General features: G+C 40.9%; 3 protein-coding genes across 5 annotated transcripts; 1 reads left to right on the forward strand and 2 right to left on the reverse strand.

Moving 5' to 3' along the window:
* The first annotated feature begins 56 nt into the window (after positions 1-56).
* On the forward strand, positions 57-3,598 carry nelfe (negative elongation factor complex member E). The gene is made up of 11 exons (XM_043218029.1): positions 57-178; positions 344-428; positions 749-818; positions 920-1,065; positions 1,159-1,233; positions 1,679-1,716; positions 1,968-2,239; positions 2,347-2,491; positions 2,736-2,790; positions 3,094-3,196; positions 3,320-3,598. Exons 2-11 carry the CDS (start codon positions 354-356, stop codon positions 3,388-3,390), a joined length of 1,050 nt encoding a protein of 349 aa, XP_043073964.1. The 5' UTR covers positions 57-178; positions 344-353; the 3' UTR covers positions 3,391-3,598.
* Positions 3,599-4,963: 1,365 nt separating this feature from the next.
* On the reverse strand, positions 4,964-10,547 carry LOC122323305 (zinc finger and BTB domain-containing protein 22-like). Of its 2 annotated transcripts, XM_043217043.1 has the most exons (5): positions 10,421-10,547; positions 9,583-9,698; positions 9,219-9,445; positions 7,030-7,302; positions 4,964-6,415 (listed from the first exon to the last, which is right to left on the reverse strand). In XM_043217043.1, exons 3-5 carry the CDS (start codon positions 9,426-9,428, stop codon positions 5,384-5,386), a joined length of 1,515 nt encoding a protein of 504 aa, XP_043072978.1. In that variant the 5' UTR covers positions 9,429-9,445; positions 9,583-9,698; positions 10,421-10,547; the 3' UTR covers positions 4,964-5,383. The 2 variants fall into 2 exon arrangements, with proteins under 2 accessions (XP_043072978.1, XP_043072979.1); XM_043217044.1 differs by lacking the exon at positions 10,421-10,547 and having other exon boundaries at positions 7,030-7,299; positions 9,583-10,406.
* A 1,817-nt stretch (positions 10,548-12,364) lies between these two features.
* On the reverse strand, positions 12,365-20,644 carry LOC122323303 (zinc finger and BTB domain-containing protein 22-like). Of its 2 annotated transcripts, none has more exons than XM_043217042.1 (5): positions 19,497-20,644; positions 18,862-19,084; positions 17,050-17,241; positions 15,367-15,558; positions 12,365-15,213 (listed from the first exon to the last, which is right to left on the reverse strand). In XM_043217042.1, the coding sequence occupies exons 2-5, from the start codon at positions 19,069-19,071 to the stop codon at positions 14,194-14,196; spliced, it is 1,614 nt and encodes a 537-aa protein (XP_043072977.1). In that variant the 5' UTR covers positions 19,072-19,084; positions 19,497-20,644; the 3' UTR covers positions 12,365-14,193. The 2 variants fall into 2 exon arrangements, with proteins under 2 accessions (XP_043072977.1, XP_043072976.1); XM_043217041.1 differs by having other exon boundaries at positions 17,050-17,244; positions 19,497-20,194.
* Positions 20,645-20,934: the final 290 nt, after the last annotated feature.

Here is a 20,934-nt window from a genome sequence, read left to right on the forward strand (position 1 = left end):
TCCGCGTGACCTAAAATAAATGTACGTTTTTAGTTTACTTTAAATACGCTGTAAAAAAAAAAAATAATTAGGGACAAACTATTTGTTTGCGCTGGTTCCGCGGATGACAACAGATTGCGTCATAACTGTGCGCCGAGTGGATTCCTGCAGCCGCTTATTCACGTTTTCCGAATTTAAGGTAATTTCATATAAAGTGCTGTATTTGATGCAGTTTGCGTTTTTAAAAAGGAAAATGAACGCTGTTAAAACCCAGCTGTAACGGGAACATCGATAGCGTTAATAATGCGACGCGCTGACTGGAAAAGATCTGCTCAAACATTGCTGTTGTTTTTTTCCCTTTGAGATCCACGAAAATGGCAATATTTCCCAACTCACTGACAGAAGAGGAGGAAGCACTGCAGAAGAAATATGCTAAACTAAAGAAAAAGGTAAAAGCTGTATATAATATGTCTTATAATATGTTTACGTTTCCGTTAAAAGCACTGTCGTGAAATAAGAATATTTAAAGTCTTATTTAGATGTATAAATAACTGTATATGCTTTATACAATACGGATAATACTAATTAACAGGAATTATCTCCCATAATCAAATATGAAACCATAAAGCAGCTCAGTGTTGATTCAGATATACATTAACTGCATTTTAATCCCCAGCTGCCAAAGGTGGAAAAAGACACATATATCATATGTAATAAATAAACAGTCTTTTTGGCATGTAGTGTTATCTATGTTCACTTGTTCATGTAGAAAAAGGCCCTCATGGCTCTGAAGAAACAGAGCTCCACCAATCAGACGAGTCAGACGGGACTGAAGCGCAGTAAGCCAATTTATGGATTTCTAAACGCTCCAGATTCTCCTGAAATACGCTTGCACTAAATTTGTGATCTACGAATAATCTCGCCGACTGCCTCTGTGAAGCTTTGTCAGATCAGCCGGTGGTGGACACAGCGACCGCAACAGAGCAGGCCAAAATGCTGATCAAGTCTGGAGCCATCAGCGCCATCAAATCAGAGAACAAGAACTCTGGCTTCAAGCGCTCCAGGACACTTGAGGGTAAACTGAAAGTGAGAGACGCTTTAACCCCGTTAACGACAAGTTAGCACGAATTTGATTTATTTTTCATACAAAGCTAATTATGGATTTTCTTTGCGTCTCAGGATCCTGAGAAAGGCGCTGCCCCAGCTTTCCTGCCGTTTCAAAGAAGCGTCTCTACAGACGAGGAGCCTCCTGATGTAGTGCTGTTTTACACTATAGATCCACTCAAGGCTGCATTTATTTAATCAAAAATACAGCCAAAACTGTATTTTGAAGCATACAGCAAAACACAATATTTGTGTATTTTTACTCTAGCTTTCAGTGTCAAATGATCCAGTGAAATGCAGTAAAACTGTAATATTTTGATTTTTTTTTTTCAATTTAAAATAGCTGCTTATAATAATAATCTATTTAAACATATTTTAAATTGTCATTTATTCCTGTAATTCACAACTAAATAATTTTCGGCAACACAATAACACATTTTTCCCAATATTACCGTTTTACACAATATTACTACTTTAATGTGCAGCCTTTTGATCATTTCTGCCAAAAGTGTGAATGTTTATGTAAATGTTGAGTACATTAATTATTGCGAGTAGACCTGACTTTTTCGCATCATGTTGTTTCTTCTTGCTGTAGTCTGCTAAACGAATCCACAGGAAGTCCCTGTACGAGAGGTGAGACTGTTACACATAGAAGCCTGGTTTCATAGACATGGCTTAGCCTGAGCCATGATTTAATTAGGGCATTTAAGTAATGTTTTATAAATGTGCATTTAAAGACAAAAATGCAATGACATGTCTTGCCTGATCAGTCAGTAAAGGTTCTTTCAGTTGAACTTAGTTATCTGTAAAACCAGGGGATACTTTTATACCTACATAGAAACTGTATAGCAGTCAAATGTAGAACTCTTTTCTTTTTCCAATAGTTTTGTTCCTGGAGATCGAGCTCGTGAAGACGAGGGAGGAATGTCGAGCCGAGATTCTGAGCGCGATCGGGAAAGAGAGATCGACTGGGAGAGAGATCGAGAAAGAGACAGGGAACGGGACAGAGAGAGGGACCGGGAAAGAGGCAGGGAGAGAGAGCGGGACCGTGAGCGTGAACGGGAGAGGAGCCGGGATAGAGAAAGGGACAGAGACAGGGACAGAGAACGAGAGCGAGACAGGGAAAGAGACCGAGAGAGGGACGGACCCTACAGACGTAAGTGATCAAATAACTTCCATTCAGTGTTTGTAAAGACCTGAATATTTCATGCACTTGCCTTTTCTAAGAAGTCACAGATAATATAAGCGTTGTCTGCTGTTCAGGGTCAGACTCGTATCCAGAGCGAAGAGGTGTGCGAAAAGGAAACACTGTGTATGTATACGGCACCGGTTTAGTGGAAGACAGTTTGCGCTCTGCTTTTGCACAACATGGAAACATCATTGACCTTTCCATGGACTCGCCGCGCAAGTAAGACTGTTTTCTGATTCTTCTGGGCTTTTAGAAAGGAAAGCTTTCTCGTTGTTATCCGTGCTGAAAACGCCCGTGCTGCTGCTTTTTTAAAAATATAAATCTTTACTGTCACTTTGGATCAATTTAACGTAGCCTTGCTAAATAAAAGTGACCTTTTAATCTTTGTTCCACCTTTTTGAAATGAGAAATGTTTAAGAAAACACAAAATAGTTAACCCATTTTGCCCTCTGTCTCTTACTAGTTGTGCCTTCGTCACCTTTGAGAAGATTGAATCAGCAGACCAGGCTGTGGCAGAGGTCAGTAGTCCATGTCCACCATTTGGTATTGTCATATTTTCACACTATAAACTATAAAACTATAAGCAGTGACTAAGTACTAGTTGTGATCCATACTTGTTTTAATAAACCTTACTTGATTGTCCAAGGCCATAGCAGCCAGAGTCGTTTCTGTCCAAACTTCGTCCTGACACAATATTCACTTAAAGAAAAATGATTTATGCATAAAATGCTTTCTCCGATAGGTCCCTGTGTCGGTATTTAAAAAAATCTTTATTCATTTACTGTAAGAGATGCCTGTTTTAAGCTATTTCTGTCTCTCAGCTGAATGGCACTACTGTGGGTGACGTCAACATCAAAGTCAGCATTGCTAGGAAGCAGCCCATGCTTGATGCCGCCACGGGGAAATCTGTCTGGGCTTCTCTTGGTAAATAAAGACATTTCACAGGGAAAAAAAAAACGGTCAAGCAGGCTGAGTGTTGCACACTTGACTAACCCATTTCTATTTCTGTCTGCTTTCCTTGCTCCTGATTTTTTCCGTCCTTCACAGCTGTGCAGAACAGTGCCAAGGGCTCGTACAGAGACAAACGGAGCCAGGTCATCTACACCGAAGATTTTTGAAAACGTTCATCTAGAACATGTTAAACTTGTTTAAAAAGGTCCAGCATTAGATTTTGCCTACATACAGCAAGAGCTTTGTTTGTCAAAGAAGTGATGAAGTAAAGCTGTTACTTTTCTTTCATTTAATGAGCTGCATTTACTGCTCTGTGTTTCTGGACATTTAGCTCAGCCGTGTTCAGTAAATAATCAATAAACGTTTCCATCGGCATGACTGGGTTGACTTCATAATATGGGCTAACTAAAAAACCATTACCTCAGTGAAACATCTATGCAATGCATTTTTTTAGAGATGAACAGGCAGACGTTTTAGGCCTGTTGAGTTTTTACCTGCAACAAGCAAATCTGAGCTTTCTATAGATGGGTTTATGTACGAATAATAACCGATTTACTGCAGACCTCTGCTGTTTGGAACTAGCTTTTCACCACAACAATTCACAACATTAGATGGTATTGATGAAATGAGCTTCCAGTGCTCTTTTTGCCTAAAGGGAAACCGAATACTGAGAACACAAATACAGAGGCATGCACTGTTATATAAACTCTCTGCATGCTAAAGAATAACATCAAATTCAATGAGAAACAACATTTTTTTGAATATTTTCTTCTCCTATGAGATATATACCCTTACTCGTGAACATGAGGAAAAATATTAAACACTTGAAGTGAGAAACTGCTATACTCTGAAAGTCTAAGCTTTACAAATAACTAGTCTGACAAATAACATAAAATACACGTAATAAACTATTTTAGGGTGATGTAGGAGATTTAGCTCTTTCTCAGTTACTCATTCAAGTACATAAAAGCTGTGACTACAAAAATGTTCCTGTGTCTCAGATAGATAAAGATTAGTTAGATTAGGATTTGTGCAAAAACGTATACATAGTGAAAAACTTTGTGGAAGGGTGGAAACGAAGCTTACCATGTTTAGTTGTTTTAAAGAATGCGTAGGTAGATTGGGTAGAACGATGGGTAGGAAGAGTTGCCCCCAAAGTTCTGGGTGGAAGAGAGGAGATACTCCAGCTGGTGGAAAAAAAGCTTGCAAACAGAGGTGGGGTGGAAAGTCTGAAGATATTATGAGATATGCAAATAAAGGGTAGATTAATGCAAAAATGTTGAAAAAGTAAGGAGCACAAGAGGGAGTCGTTTTAGGCTTGCAACACATCTACTGGAAGAATCCACTAACGTCACTCATTTTCAGGGGAAGATTTTCTTTTTGGTGATAGCAGGTAGTATGTCTGGTTAGGAGATCTGGGAAAGACATGCATTAATGATATAGGAGCAGACCTAGACTGCCAAGAAGGTCAAGAAAAAACGATTCTGGCTAAACTTGGCAAATGCCTGCAAATCATTTTCACACCAGCCGGTTGGCTTTCCACTAGGAACATTTCCACAGGTGATTTATATACTAGTTTGCACTAGTTTTTACTACCTTTCTGGGCTTTGAATGTAGTAGTTACTATTATTTTCTATGCAGGGTCAGAAAGCTCTTATTCCACCAAAAATGTCTTAATTTGTGTTCAGAAGATGAACAAAGGGTTTGGAATGACATGACGGTGAGTAATTTTTGGGTGAACTATCCCTTTAATGGGGCAAAATATCTATGAAAAACCACAGCTGGACCGAAGGCACTGACAGAGGTGTAGCATGCAGTAATTCTCAACAGGTACCTTTATACATAGCAGTAGAGCCACTATAGTTTGGACTCTATTTTTTTATTGTTTGGACAAAAACAGTTAAATTATATTATTCTGTGTTCAGAGAAGTCAGAGGAGAAAGTCAAAGGTTTTATCATAACATTAGGGTGGACAAATCACGACAGAATAAACTTTTTAGGCAAGCTATTTAACTGTATAATCAGTCATTCATTCACTCCAGGCTGTAGAGTTCAAATGCATAGTAATTATCCATTTCAAAGACATTTTCATGGCTGTGCAAAATACAAATATAAACGTATATAATGAAAAAAAGGATAATTTTCATTATAACACCTACTTTACCTATTCAGATGTGATTTAAACCCTAGCCCAACACCACCGTCATTGTTTTGCTGCATCTCCATGTGGTTTTGGGGCATGGTTTTTCCGTGTTGCTCCATCAGGTGACGACGCAGAGCAGACCTGTGGGCAAAGCTGACTTGGCAGTATGCACATACATATGGCCGCTCCCCACTGTGCACATTTATGTGGTCATATAGTGTTGACTTCTGAGTGAAGGTCTTGTGGCACAGGGGGCAGCAGTGGAGCTTGGATACTCCGCGGTGGACGATCATGTGACGGTTGAGGATATTAAAGTGACTGAAGTGCTTCCCGCAGCACGGACACACATACAGCCGGTGTGTTGACAGGGAATGCATGGCTAAGTCCTGCAATGAGCAAAGGGCTAGTCCGCACTGCTCGCACACTACTGGTCCCGCTACGCAGGACGTGGATCCCACCACCGCCACGGACTCGTCAGCAGCTCCGTGTTCATTTGTATGTGTCCCGACTCCCATTCCATCTTCCCCGCTGGAAGCTCCCACACCAAAGTGTGCAGGACCTCCATCGGAGCCAATCTCTTCTCCTTGTCCCTCTCCAGGCCTGTACTCAGCAAAGACAGAACGATCTGTGAGATTCTGATTGGACTTAAAATCTGCCTGAAAGTCTTCTCCAAAATTACCCATTGTCTCATCTTGTGTTGGAAGGTGCTCCTGATAATCCTGATAGTTACCCATAAGCTTGCGGTCTTTGAATACGTATCGTTTCCGGTGTTTAAAGCCTCTTCCCCTGTGCTCTCCGTGCCGTCGTCTCCACATGCGACCCGTCCCTCTGATGCCGTTTCCTTTGGCTCGACCATCCATATTGGCCTCCTCTATTCCTGCGTCCAGCTGACTGTGGTCATCCAACACAACAACAGCTTCTCTGTCTTCCTCCTCAGCACCAGAGAGCTTCTCTTGGTCCTGATGTTCATCATAGATCTGCACCTGAATTATGTCATCCTCAGGCCCGTCCCCTTCCTCGAATTGACCAGATGCATCTGATCCTCTGACCTGTTGTGATAAAAACATATTTTAGTTAACCAAACCAACTCCCATGCTAAGAGCTGATCTAATCCTTCTTGGCGATAAGATTTTGTGCATGATAGAAAACATGTTTCCCCCTCCATCACCAGGTCCTTAGAATAGTCCATTTGGCCTGTAGTTTAGACACCCCTGATCTACAGTTACTACTGGTGTCCCTCAGGGTTCTGTTTTGGGCCCACTTTTATTTAGCGTTTATTTACTTCCCTCTTGGCCATATTTTCATTAAATATGAATTCCATTTTCACTCCTACGTCAGTGACACCCAGCTCTACCCGTTTTCCAAACACAAGCTCTTTTCTTCTCTTACGTTTAAGCTCCACTAGAGCGAGAACTTTTAGTTTTGCGGTCCCTTGCCTTTGACTTTTTCTTCCCCCAATACACTAAACAGTGACAGCCTTCATAAATGTAAATCTTGTCTTAAAACTTATCTAGGGTGCTGGTCCTGGCCAGGATTTCTAAAACAAGCAACTGATGTCATACACCGATTTAGAAATATAGAATATAGAAATTGAAAAATGGCATCTGACACCAAGTGCAATATATGTTGGATGTTGGAGAGATCCCAATCAATTAGTACTTACACTGACAATCACTGGCATAGACGAATAGTCTTCCGATTTCATAGTCTGAATAGACTTGTTTGAGGTTGAGATGTTCACAAGTGGGCTGCAGCTCCGGGGCTGCATGTACTGGCTCAGGGCTCCTCTGCACTTCTCCACCACATGCTCCATCTGCAGGTAGCTGGCTGCAGTCAGGTAGTTGACAATCTCTTTGGCACTGAACTGCAGCATCCCTGTATAACAGGACTGGAGGAGCTCACATACCACCGCTGAGCTGTGCAACATTGACACCTGCTGGATACAGAGAGCATTTGTTGACAGGATCAAAACGGTTACTGTTTTATATATATACAGGTCCTTCTCAAAAAAATTTGCATATTGTGATAAAGTTCATTATTTTCTGTAATGTACTGATAAACATTAGACTTTCATATATTTTAGATTCATTACACACAACTGAAGTAGTTCAAGCCTTTTATTGTTTTAATATTGATGATTTTGGCATACAGCTCATGAAAACCCAAAATTCCTAACTCAAAAAATTAGCAGATCATGAAAAGGATCTCTAAACGAGCTATTAACCTAATCATCTGAATCAACTAATTAGCTCTAAACACCTGCAAAAGATTCCTGAGGCTTTTAAAAACTCCCAGCCTGGTTCATTACTCAAAACCGCAATCATGGGTAAGACTGCTGACCTGACTGCTGTCCAGAAGGCCATCATTGACACCCTCAAGCAAGAGGGTAAGACACAAAGAAATATCTGAATGACTAGGCTGTTCCCAGAGTGCTGTATCAAGGCACGTCTGTGGGAAGGAAAAAATGTGGCAGAAAATGCTGCACAACGAGAAGAGGTGACCGGACCCTGAGGAAGATTGTGGAGAAGGACCGATTCCAGACCTTGGAGGACCTGCGGAAGCAGTGGACTGAGTCTGGAGTAGAAACATCCAGAGCCACCGTGTACAGGCGTGTGCAGGAAATGGGCTACAGGTGCCGCATTGCCCAGGTCAAGCCACTTTTGAACCAGAAACGGCGGCAGAAGCGCCTGACCTGGGCTACAGAGAAGCAGCACTGGACTGTTGCTCAGTGGTCCAAAGTACTTTTTTTCGGATGAAAGCAAATTTTGCATGTCATTTGGAAATCATGGTGCCAGAGTCTGGAGGAAGACTGGGGAGAGGGAAATGCCAAAATGCCTGCAGTCCAGTGTCAAGTACCCACAGTCAGTGATGGTCTGGGGTGTCATGTCAGCTGCTGGTGTTGGTCCACTGTGTTTCATCAAGGGCTGGGTCAATGCAGCTAGCTATCAGTAGCTTCGTGCTTCCATCTGCTGAAAAGCTTTATGGAGATTATTTCACTTTCCAGCACGACCTGGCACCTGCTCACAGTGCCAAAACCACTGGTAAATGGTTTACTGACCATGGCATTACTGTGCTCAACTCTCCTGACCTGAACCCCATAGAGAATCTGTGGGATATTGTGAAGAGAGAGTTGAGAGACGCAAGACCCAACACTCTGGATGAGCTTAAGGCGCTATCGACGCATCCTGGGCCTCCATAACACCTCAGCAGTGCCACAGCCGGATTGCCTCCATGCCATTGAAGCAGTCATTTCTGCAAAAGGATTCCCGACAAAGTATTGAGTGCATAACTGAACATAATAATTTGAAGGGTTTTTTTTTTTTTTTTGAGATGGGGAATTTTGGATTTTCATGAGCTGTATGCCAAAATCATCAATATTAAAACCATAAAAGGCTTGAAATACTTCAGTTGTGTGTACTGAATCTAAAATATATGAAAGTCTAATGTTTATCAGTACGTTACAGAAAATAATGAACTTTATCACAATATGCTAATTTTTTGAGAAGGACTTGTATATGGATTTTTAAAAGCCAGACCAAACAGAACTGCATAAATTCAAACAACAAATACCAAAGGTATACACACATATATATATAACACCAAGTGCTACCAGGCCATGTCTTACACATTTAAAAGAAAATAAGGATATTTAAAACAGTTCAAAAGAAAATGTATATCAACATTTTTGCATGATTTTAAGGTAAGGAAATGAATGACACAAAAACTGATGAGCGGCAAAAACTATTACTTCAGATGCTATTTGATGCTACCTTACAAATAAAAAAAAAAAAAGATTCACCAAAGTAACTAATCATACAGAAGATTTCACAAAAACTTAACAACTGGCTTCACCTGTAGCTCCGATGAGGGGTTCATGAGAAACTGGTCCCTGAGAAAAACAGAGCAAGCGGCCAGCACGACCTTGTGACCCCTGAACATGCGCCGGCCTCCCGCCACAATGGTGACATCACAGAAGTGCTGCTGCGTCCGCAGGAAGTTCATGTTACTCAGGGCGGTGTCTCCGTGCCCAGGCAAACGAAAACTCACCACATCCACATCCATGACTTCACTAAAGTGTACTACAAAAAAAGACCAAAAATATTAATAAATAGTAAATGATTCATATAAATGGCCACAAGAAAACCCAGTCTACGCTTAAAGACGATCAGTTTACTGTTACTACAGTAGTTTGTAATGTAAATGAAAGTTTACACACCCCTAGCTCTTGAGCATCAATGACTCCTTGCAGCTCTAGATCTCAAAACCATACAGTCGCTGCTGGGAAGACCTTCAATGTACAGAAGACGCTGAAATCCATACAATATGCAGCACCTGGAGAATACAGTATTCATGAACAGTGGGCTGTTTAACTGCTCAAGGCTGATTTTCCAAAAGCATCGAAAGCCTGCAGATCTTATAGCCATTGCCACCAATGCCGCTGAGAAACAGCCCAGGACAAACAAGAGACTCATGAGCAACTACAATAAAAGATCAAAACAGCCGTGGATCAATAACAACACACAGTACTGAGAATTGAGCATACATTTTCTTTAATTTTTAATTATATTATTGAGCACAAATGTTATGATCCCTCTCGTTTTTGTTATTAACATTTAGCAAATTCTGAAATGTGTGTGCACAAACGTTTAACCTCGACTATATGTTTATAATTAGAATAAATCACAGTTCTTCATCGCGTAAAGACGTCGGCGTTATTGTTTACATCAGTGTTAAGCTAAAGTAGCTGGCCCTGTAGCATCTTTTGTTTCAGACAGACTGTTTCAATGCACTCCATTGATCTGCAGTGACTGAACTGTTAGTGAAGAGACACGCATAATCACACAAAACACAGGTTTATGATATTAATCTGGATATTAATCTCCATCGGCTGCACGAGCGAAAGCACTAAACTAAACACTCGCACTCATCTCGTTATGGACATGTCTCTGATTTCGGTCATTATTATTAACGTTATATATTTTCTATTGTGCTCCGTGTGTTTTAAAACAATCACGCCTAAGGTTCGCGGAACGAAGGGAAGTCACGAAACTTACCAAGAAACACTGAATACAAAAGGCGAGTTTCAGAATAAAAGCCCTCTTTGGACAACAATAAAGCGGTGGTTTTAATTCTCGGCTTTGGGACCCCGAGGGATTTAAAGCGGCAGAAGGGGGGCTCGTGGGAAACATGTTTGTTTTGGACGAGTGTATTTTCCCATTTGCACCATCTACCGGAGAAATCATTTAATAAATTGAAAGCGTCTCTGGTTGGCATGGCAACCGCAATGGCGGAGGTGCTCGGAAAATCGTTTGTGAGGTAAAAATAGTAAAAAAAATAAAATAAATAAAAATAAATAAATAAAAAATAAAAAATAGTAATACATTCTTATTAATAGAAAGTCCCTTGATTCATATCTTGACGTCCAGGCAGAGATTTACTTGTGAAGTGATGCCGGCTGGTCAAAAGTGGGTAGATGCGACAAAAAGACTCTAAAAGACTAAAACATGCAGAAAAACCGCTTTTAAAACGATTGCAAAATGTTTTATGGTAAGAGTAATTCATAACCAAATTGATAAAACTGATAAAGCCCTGGTTCGGTTCGCCGCTGAAGGGCGATCTCGGTTTGATTCACGGGTTCACGGATATTATTGCCATCTAGAGGCAAATCATTGACATTTATAAATGTTTTGTCAGTATGTGTAATGAAGCCTCCTTTGCTGAAATCGCAAGATTTTTGCGTGCTCCTGACTCCTTCATTCACAAAATGTTGAAGTTTTATAAAGCAGCGTTTCTAAAGCTCTCGTCACGTGTCAGTATCCGCCGCCATTTTGTCCGACAGACCTTGGTGGACCTGAGTTAGTTAAAATTGTGTGTATTTCCATCTTTGAAAGAGCATGCCTTCTGGTGTTCATTAATGTTTATTTGCTGCTGTCTGCTGCTAGTCCTGAAGAGGAACATGGTGGGTTCAGGTGCATCAAAAGTAAGTCTTACTGACAAGTTGTCGATTCTTTTCACAACACTATGTATTTTTTACTGCACAAGAACGTTTACATGCGTTACAATTTATAATAATGTCACAAAGTTCATTTAAGTTTGTCCAAAAGAGCATAGGCCCTCTGTGTGCAGTTAAATAAGTTTAATGTACAGCCTGTCATTACCTCGGCTTATCATCAAAACAAACACGAAGTGATCAAGATGTTGAGCTTTTTAAACCTGAATGTTAATGAATACGACATAAGACAACTGAAAAAAATATTATTTTATATTCTCACTGAAGCTCTTGAGATAATTTTCACAATTGATAGACTAAAATGGCAGCGACTGCATTTGAATGAAAGTGAGCTTGTGCCGCTTCAGGTACACATGGACGTGTCGCCGATTCATTTACCCAGAGGAATCAGGAAACTGACTTCTGCATGCCGTTACCATCAAAATATTGTTTGTCATTGAGTCAAGAAGAGTCATACTCATAGAGGTGAGGACAAATTCTCTCAACTGATATGATTTAGTTTGCAAATAACTGCTAGAACAGGTATTCCTTTGAATGTTTTACTTGGGAAATTGACTGTGAGATGTTAAATGTATTCAGTTTCTGTAGCTTTTAGGATCAATGCTGAATGTTACTGAATAGTGTTAAAATACTGTAACCTGTAAAAATGAAAAAAATAAGATATAAACACATGATGGGATTTACAGGAATGTCACTTTTATAGGCATCTACACTGTTTTTTTATATTAATTTTAATAAAGTTAGAAAACCTTAAACCACTTAATTAACCTTTAAACGATAGTGAACAAATTCAATTTTGGAGGTTAGACCAGACAAGAAATAGCTAAGATAACAGCAGCATGTAGTGTAGAATAGACTTTTTTTCCCCATCATGCATTTTGCTCACTTTCAGCCCTCCTCTTTTGAGGCAGATCTCCAGCCTGACCCCCAGTTTAGCACATGCAGTTCAACTGCCTCGGCAATGAAATATGAATTCACAGCGATAAAATTACAACTGGGACAAATCTTTTTAATACGGCTTTGTTGAATTAGTAACATACGGACACTAAAGTTGCACTACAACAAAAATGACAAACACGTTTTCTTTCCTCATCACGCCACAGTACTAATTCATGAACATACTTTGTTTCGTTTGTATTAACATGTATCACTCCTAAAAGCCACAGATAGGCTAGACCTCCACACGGCGTCCACTATTGTCCGCTCGCTTGTAGCCAAAGACTTCAAACCTGTAAAGAAATACAGAAAACGGAAGCATCTGTGCTCTTATGTGGTATACAGATTGAAAACCGGTATCTTTACAAATGCAGATGTTTTGAAGAACATTGAGGGTTGAACAACATCATTGACCTCTTTTCCACGGCCAGGTTGAACGCTTCTAAGAACAGCAAGAACGGTTCTGGTTAGTTTTCCACTTGGGCTGAACCGTGTTGGCAGAATGAGTGTCGTGACGTCGCAGCTCAGCTTGGGTCACTGTCTGATTGTGTGAAAGGAGATAACTGGTCTTCCTCTGTATCTCTCTTATACCGCATGTAAACACTTGCATTACCAGGCCAAAGATTGACATCTGTATTAGGATCTCTATTGCCAGACACACAGTGGAAAAGGAAACCACATCTATACCGGCTGAGCCAGATGAAGAGCATACACACTTGAAAAATTCAAACAAGCATTCCAAGTCATATCTATCAAACTGCAGTTGGGTTGTTTTGATTATTAATAATAACTCAAACAAATACAAATAACTCACAAAATTAAAGTTTGTTTTATAGCAAAGGCAGATGACTCCTACAGCTGTTTTTGGCAAAAGCCAGTTGACCAAAAATACTTGTTTAATCTTTGTAATCTCCTCGGATAACAATGTAGATGCCTGACAAACGTTGTATCACAGACTGAAGTTTTTTTTAAAGACTGTTTACTTGGGATTACGTGTAGTTCGGGGAACAGCCATTTCCTCACCACTGCCGCAGTTTCAGCTTTTATTTTAAATTTGCGATCCATTTTACATCCTTACTATGAGGTGTTTAAATTTAGATTAATTACGAAGGCAAACAAACTTTTCTTTGTGGATTGACCTGCACAGATACATCGTTTACAAAGAAAACAGCAATGTGCGCTAGCTAATAAATATGGCCAGTTTTGATTTCACACAGACTTTAAAAAGTCATAACGGTTTATTAACGTTATCCATTCTCGTTTACTTTTAGTCGGTATTGACGAAGCTCCTTCCGGCTAGCATATCTTTTTAAAGTGATAGATCCCTGGTCACCTGACCTGAATACATTCGCTAAAATGGACTTCTCGGCTTCTGTTAAAAAAACAACAAAAGGCACTTGTTGGCTTCTGCAGTAAAACATGAACTCGCAATACCGGCTTTTTTTTGACAAAACGTGTTTCGGGTTCAGACTGTACTGTAACTGGTGAATAATGCAAGCCGTTCAGTTTTTTTAAACTGGTATCTTTTCCGTTTTTTTACAAACGACCTCTTCATGTCTTGTTTTGCATTTCACAGAAAAAAAGTCAGAAGTTTGAAATGACACAAGGGTGAGTAAATTATATAATTTCCCTTATTGGATGTTGCTATGGGAGTGTGGAGTCATTCATTCTCTCCAGGCTCAAACTGCTTTAGCAGCGTTCGGCCTGCACAATGACAAATCTGAATCATTTTGAAGCGACGATACGGTTATTACATACTGATTACAGAGACGTACATTTTCACCTAATGTGCATTGATACTGTGCACAATAAACCTAGAAATGTGTATTAATAAAGTAAATAGGGTTCATTCTGATTTAATTAACGCATGTGAAATGTGATCTACACCCCTTCCCCAGCACCGCCCTCGTTATTTCGCTGCATTTCCAGATAATTTTGGGCCGTGGTTCTTCCGTGTTGCTCCTTCAGATGGCGGCGTAAAGCAGGCTTGTGGGCAAAGCTGACGTGGCAGTATGCGCACACATGTGGGCGCTCTCCACTATGCAGGTTCATGTGGTCGCACAGTGTTGACTTCTGAGTGAAGGTCTTGTGGCACAGGGGGCAGCAGTGGAGCTTGGATACTCCGCGGTGGACGATCATGTGACGGTTGAGGTTACTGGAGTGGCTGAAGTGCTTCCCGCAGCACGGACACACATACAGCCGGTGTGTTGACAGGGAATGCATGGCTAAGTCCTGTGTTGAGGAAAATGCTAGTCCGCACTGCTCGCACACTACTGGTCCCGCTACGCAGGACGTGGATCCCACCACCGCCACGGACTCGTCAGCAGCTCCGTGTTCATTTGTATGTGTCCCGACTCCCATTCCATCTTCCCCGCTGGAAGCTCCCACACCAAAGTGTGCAGGACCTCCATCGGAGCCAATCTCTTCTCCTTGTCCCTCTCCAGGCCTGTACTCAATGCGGACGGTACCGTCTGCGAGATGCTGATTAGACAGGTAATCGGCTCCAAAGTCTGCTCCAAAATTGCCCATGATCTCATCAGGGGTTGGGAAGCGCCAAGCCTCCTGATAGTTACCCAAAAGCTTACGATCCTTGAAAGTGTATCGTTTCCGGTGTTTAAAGCCTCTTCCTCTGCCTCCCCTCGACTCTCCGTGCCGTCGTCTCCACATGCGACCCGTCCCTCTGAAGCCATTGCTTTTGGCTCGACCATCCATATTGGCCTCCTCTATTCCTGCGTCCAGCTGACTGTGGTCATCCAACACAACAACAGCTTCTCTGTCTTCCTCCTCAGCACCAGAGAGCTTCTCTTGGTCCTGATGTTCATCGTTGATCTGCACCTGAAAGACATCACTCTCAGGCCCGTCCTCTCCCTCGAAATGACCAGATGCATCCGATCCTTTAACCTGTTATGGGGAAAACATAAATTAGCAAACCACAACTACCAAAATAAGTGCTGATATGGCCCTCTTTGATTTAGCACTGCCAGCAATAAAAAGTAATATAGCAACCATCTTTTGGCACTGTTAGCATATGCAACAAATCCGACAGATATTTACATGGTGTATTGTCAAATCACTGTCATCTTTGTGAGGGAAGTTGGAGAGTTCGGCATCGGTAGCCTGGAGCTCCTTCCCTGAACTGTGAGGATGCAGTGACGCAGTATCAGAAGGGGATGAAATGGATCCCAATGAATGGGTACTTCCACTGACAATCACTGGCATAGACTGAGGGTCTTCTGATTTCACAGTCTGAATAATTAATGGAAGAAACAGAGAGAGAAGGACAAACATGATGTAAGAATTGTATAGTTAAACTAAATGTTTTGCTTTTTACAGGCAGTTTAACCAAAAATAAATATTCTATCAATCATCATCTGCACGCAATAGTGCAGGAAAGTGCAACACGAAATATGATGGGATAGTTCCACCTTCTACATGAAAGAGCCAATCATTGACTGGTAAAGTAATTGCATCACTGCAGCGGCCATTAAAAGCACTGGTTCCCATAGAAACCTGAGACTAGACTGGCTGATGCGCATTGGAGCTATGCAATGCGCATCGTCTAGCAAAAACAAAAAAAACTTTTCAAATGCCATTTGAGCATTAGAAACATTGATGGGGCAGTTCATTTCAGATCATGTAGCCGATTTGAAATATTTAATTGCGAGTGCAGCGAGCTGCTTTGGATATTCCACCTTCATTTAGATAGGACTAGGTCTTGTTTAAGCTGCCTGGAGTTGGCGTTGCAAATTAATTTTTTTACATTTACACACAAACAAAATAGTATGGCCTAAGACAATGGAAGGCAGATTTCTGATCATATGACATGGACCCCTTAAAGGTGTTTTACAGTGTTGTCTACTATTCTTTTTTTGTACTATGACACTAAGCTTTTGAAAACCAGCTAATTCAGCTAAGGAGGACTCCTCTCAGTATACGAGCTCTCAGCTTGTCGTTTCTTCACAATAGCAAGTTTATGCACAAATTTGGAACACTGCACAAACTGTTTGCAAATAAGCACCATTTCCATCCAACAAATCAGAGAGAACTAAATCGTCACTTCCTGATAAATAAACTGACACTAAATGGCACTAAGAAGTAGAAGAAGCCACTCAAGATATTAATTCTCAAATGTAATGTTGGAGAGGTTGCTTTCAGAGGTGATTGTCAGCTGCTGGGAAACGCAGTCACAGCAGACCGCTTTGGGAGTACTTTGATGACAGACTTTGCTCGGGCACTTCAGAATGCCTATAACAACATTTCAGATGATGTGCAACAAAATCACATGTTTTTTGAATGCTCATACAGGACTTATCTGCAAAATGCATTTCCACCTCCCACTATTTGCAAATACTCTTGTTCACGCAAGTCAAAAAACTGCTTAGACTAGGGGTGGGCAGTTTTGTTTCCCCGAAGTCCTGCAGTGTTTTGCTTCAACCCTAATCAAACACAACTGAACAAGCTAATCAGGGTCAACAGATTGCAAAGGCTCTGCGTTCCACTTAGCTTTCAGACACATGCTCACAAAGACTTCCCCTCAGGGAATCCCCACAACTATTTTGATAATTTTTCCATTTTATGAAGTGAATGAGGGAGGTTTAGATGAACAGACCCTTGACCCCTCAGTTTTGACCAAGGGAGCTAGTCTACTCCATGTGTACATTTTACGCCGCTCCATAGACCACAATGCAACATCACTGCAGATCATGTCTGACGAGTGTGTGAGGTTGGGATACTCACAATGGGGCTGCGACTCCGGGGCTGCATGTACTGGCTCAGGGCTCCTCTGCACTTCTCCACCACATGCTCCATCTGCAGGTAGCTGGCTGCAGTCAGGTAGTTGACAATCTCTTTGGCACTGAACTGCAGCATCCCTGTATAACAGGACTGGAGGAGCTCACATACCACCGCTGAGCTGTGCAACATTGACACCTGCTGGATAGGCAAAGTATTTGTTTACAATCAAAGAAACAAATGATATTCAAAAGCTGAAGTGATTATTAAAGAAAGAAAAACATAGGATGGGGCCTTGGCCTTATATGTTGACCACTGATTGGACGGAGACAGAGCCACGTATGAGTTTTCAATCAAGTTGTGAACCAGTTGTCACCAGAGAGAAGTCTGTCGTTTCATAAAAAGACTGAACTGGGACATTTTGATTAAAAAAATGATGACAAAATTAATAAAAATGCATAATAATGATCAATTTCAAACAAGTTTCCTAAATGGTCCCCTTGCCTAAACTTATGACACTGATTATAGGGTTAGTACACCCAAAAATAAAAATTCTGTCATTAATTACTCAAGTTCTATGTCAGCAGTGTTGTGATACGCTAAGTAATGGCGGAGAATGGGATGCCATCAATCCCCTTACGTTTGTTTTCTTTGTGCAAAACATAATTCTTATAGCTTTGCAAAATGACGGTTCTAACAACAACCTAACCTATTTATCTAGTCATAAAGATATATATATTTTGTATAGATTTCAATTTCAACAGGCAACTATTTTCACAGATATGTGATCTGGGCCAAAATACAAAAAAAAAAAATTATATATATATACATACACACACATATATACACACATATGTTATGGATGGGCGTATGTTACTGATGTATTATCATGCCAAATAGTAATTTTAATAAAGCCTATAAATGATGAAGGTTTACAGTGACATTACAGTACCTTACTTAGTAAATTTACTGCACGTAATGTAACCATATTTTCTACAAATAAAACTCCACAAAATGCTCCTTTAGAATTTTCTTTTTGTACAAAGTTCTTAAAGCCACAATCTTTTACAGCAACATATATACAATTACAGATGATTAACCTGATAAATCATCAGTTTGTTGAACACAAACCTTATTTCATACACGACAATGTCATGAGAGGCATAAGAAATATACAAATGAGCAGAAAACAAAAAAGACTATATTTATCCTTTTCTGATAAGTAAAGTGCGCTGCAAATGAAAGCATTATGATGTTTCTGTCCAGTCCGCTCGTTTGATCGTGTTTAACCACAGCTGTCATTAATCTTTGGTCTGCCAGTGGCAGCAGGTAAACAAAAAAAAATGTAAAACTGGAGCCTGTATTATGCAGATTCTGTCACTGAACATCACAACAGGATAATATTTTTAGCTCCTTATATAGCTGAACCTGTTTGGGGCTTTTAACTGGCTGCCTCGAATCGTCGCCATTGTTTTGCCTCCAGCTAGTGCCGTGACGTCGGCTCTAAAAAAGGTTCTGTACCGAAACAAAGCCTTTCTGGACATTTTATATTCAGAAAAGGGAGTGTCCTTGAATGGACCGGCGGAGAGAGAGAATGGAATTCCAGACTTGCTTGGGATGCACAACTACACTGTGCAAATAAGACGACTTATTATTATCTTACGAAGTGCTACAGTTTATTATATTTACAGATTTCAAGAGGCGATAACAAAACGTGAAGTTTAATGTTATGTCTTCAGGGAGTTAGTGACACTATTTTATTAGATTTCATCCAATAAAACAGACTTAGTCGCCCCGATGGCATGAGAAGCAGCTCACCTGTAGCTCCGATGAGGGGTTCAGGAGAAACTGGTCCCTGAGAAAGGCAGAGCAAGCGGCCAGCACGACCTTGTGACCCCTGAACATGCGCCGGCCTCCCGCCACAATGGTGACATCACAGAAGTGCTGCTGCGTCCGCAGGAAGTTCATGTTACTCAGGGCGGTGTCTCCGTGCCCAGGCAAACGAAAACTCACCACATCCACATCCATGACTTCACTACAGCTAAAACGAAAACAAAATATATTAATGCAAACAACTGATATCTACACGTGCATATATAATGGAGCTTATCATTCTTTATAACCGAAAGCATTTCCGAACAGTAAAAAAAAAACATAAGGGAATATGTCAGTTGTTTATGTTTATGTAAATTGCATATTAGCGTAAAATACACGAACAATACGTCCGTGAATATTCTCATAGCGCCACATATTCACATTTAGAAGAAATAAGAGGCGCCACTGTCCATCGTTCGAGTTTCGCGTGATCGTTGTCATGGCTTGTTTACATCAGCGTTAAGCTAAAGTAAGGCTAGCTCTCACTGTAGCGCCTTTTGTTTCAGACAGACCGTTTAACACACCGCCCTCGATACGAAACAAACACCTCACGGATCTGATAAACGACACGGACTTACTTGAGCGGTTTGGCGAGGGGAAATCAATGATCCTAAAAAAGCACACGAACTTATCGCATTTATGTCTGGTGATCAATCCAGCTCCATCCACATTACTGCGCGAGCGAAAACGCCGAACTAAAGCCCCCGCGCCGACCTCGCTTACACAAGCCTGCTGTCTTTATGCGTCTAATCTCGGTCATTCCTACTATGTAGTTTCTGTCGTGTTCCGTGTGTTTGAAAACAATTACAGCTAAAAACCGTAGAATGAAATGAAGTAAGAAAAGTTAACAGGAAATTTCGAATCAGAAAGACGGTTTTCAAAATAAAAGTCCCATCTGGACAACATCTACCGTTCACAAAAGCCGATTTGTTTACTCTACAACGCTCTTGCGTATTAGTGAAACTGTTTACATTTTCGTTAAACACGGTTAATACTAATAAATAAATAAATGATGCGGACTGATCTGTCTACAAATGCACATAAGTTTCAACCACTGGTAAATGAAATAAGTAAAGAGAAAATGACTGTTTGTATTTAATTTCTTAGTTTGATTATTTATCGATTTTGTCATTTTTAATTTATATTGCTTGTGAGTTTAAGGTCTTAGGAGAGTCAAAAAGTCTTTAATCTTTGCTAACGCGACGATCCCTTTCCGGCAGATAACCACGTGGAGGCGCTGCGATTTCAGGATGGACCTCCAGTGAAATAAATCATTTGCAAACGGATACAGCGAGACATGAGAAATATAACATGAGACATGCTGAGGCCCCAACTAACTACCGACTCTTGCATTTTTGTGTCACACAATTCCAAGAGCTTCGGTGGCCGACAGGTTTAAAAGAGGTGAAATATGAACCTCGTGACAAAGGACGCCTCGGCAAACTGGCCCACGGTCATGCAATTAATCTAACACGCTTACCTTGTCGTACGCCCTCAGGAAGGCCCGGAATCTCACGTTAATATACCGATCACATACGTTATTATAATGCGTAGCACTGTTTGACTAAAGGCTTCACATACACCGGTCAGCCACATTAAAAGCACCCGCCTAACACTGTGTAGGCTTCTCATGCAGCCAAACGCTATTTCTGTGTGATCTGCAGTGATCAGTAGGTAGGTGCTACGTACCAAAGTGGCATACACATGAATGCACGATGCCACTTTCCAATGTGAACGGCACACATGCACCTGAGGTCCAGTTCTGACACACACTTAAGTGACGGACAGGTGTCAAGTTGTCCTTCTTTGCACTACTTTTGGTACGTACTGATCAAAATGGCAAGTATTTTTCGGAAACGACTCCAAATGACGTGCCATTTTGGAGGTGCTCGGACATTTGCCGTTGTAAGCGATGTAATCATTGTTACTCACTTTACCGAGTTTAAACCATACAACTCAGATCTAGTTTCATCAGTTTGCGTTTCAGCCTTTGCAACAGTAAGAAGCGGGACAAGT

This window comes from Puntigrus tetrazona, chromosome 19 (assembly GCF_018831695.1).
Source record: "Puntigrus tetrazona isolate hp1 chromosome 19, ASM1883169v1, whole genome shotgun sequence".
NCBI classification, from domain to species: domain Eukaryota; kingdom Metazoa; phylum Chordata; class Actinopteri; order Cypriniformes; family Cyprinidae; genus Puntigrus; species Puntigrus tetrazona.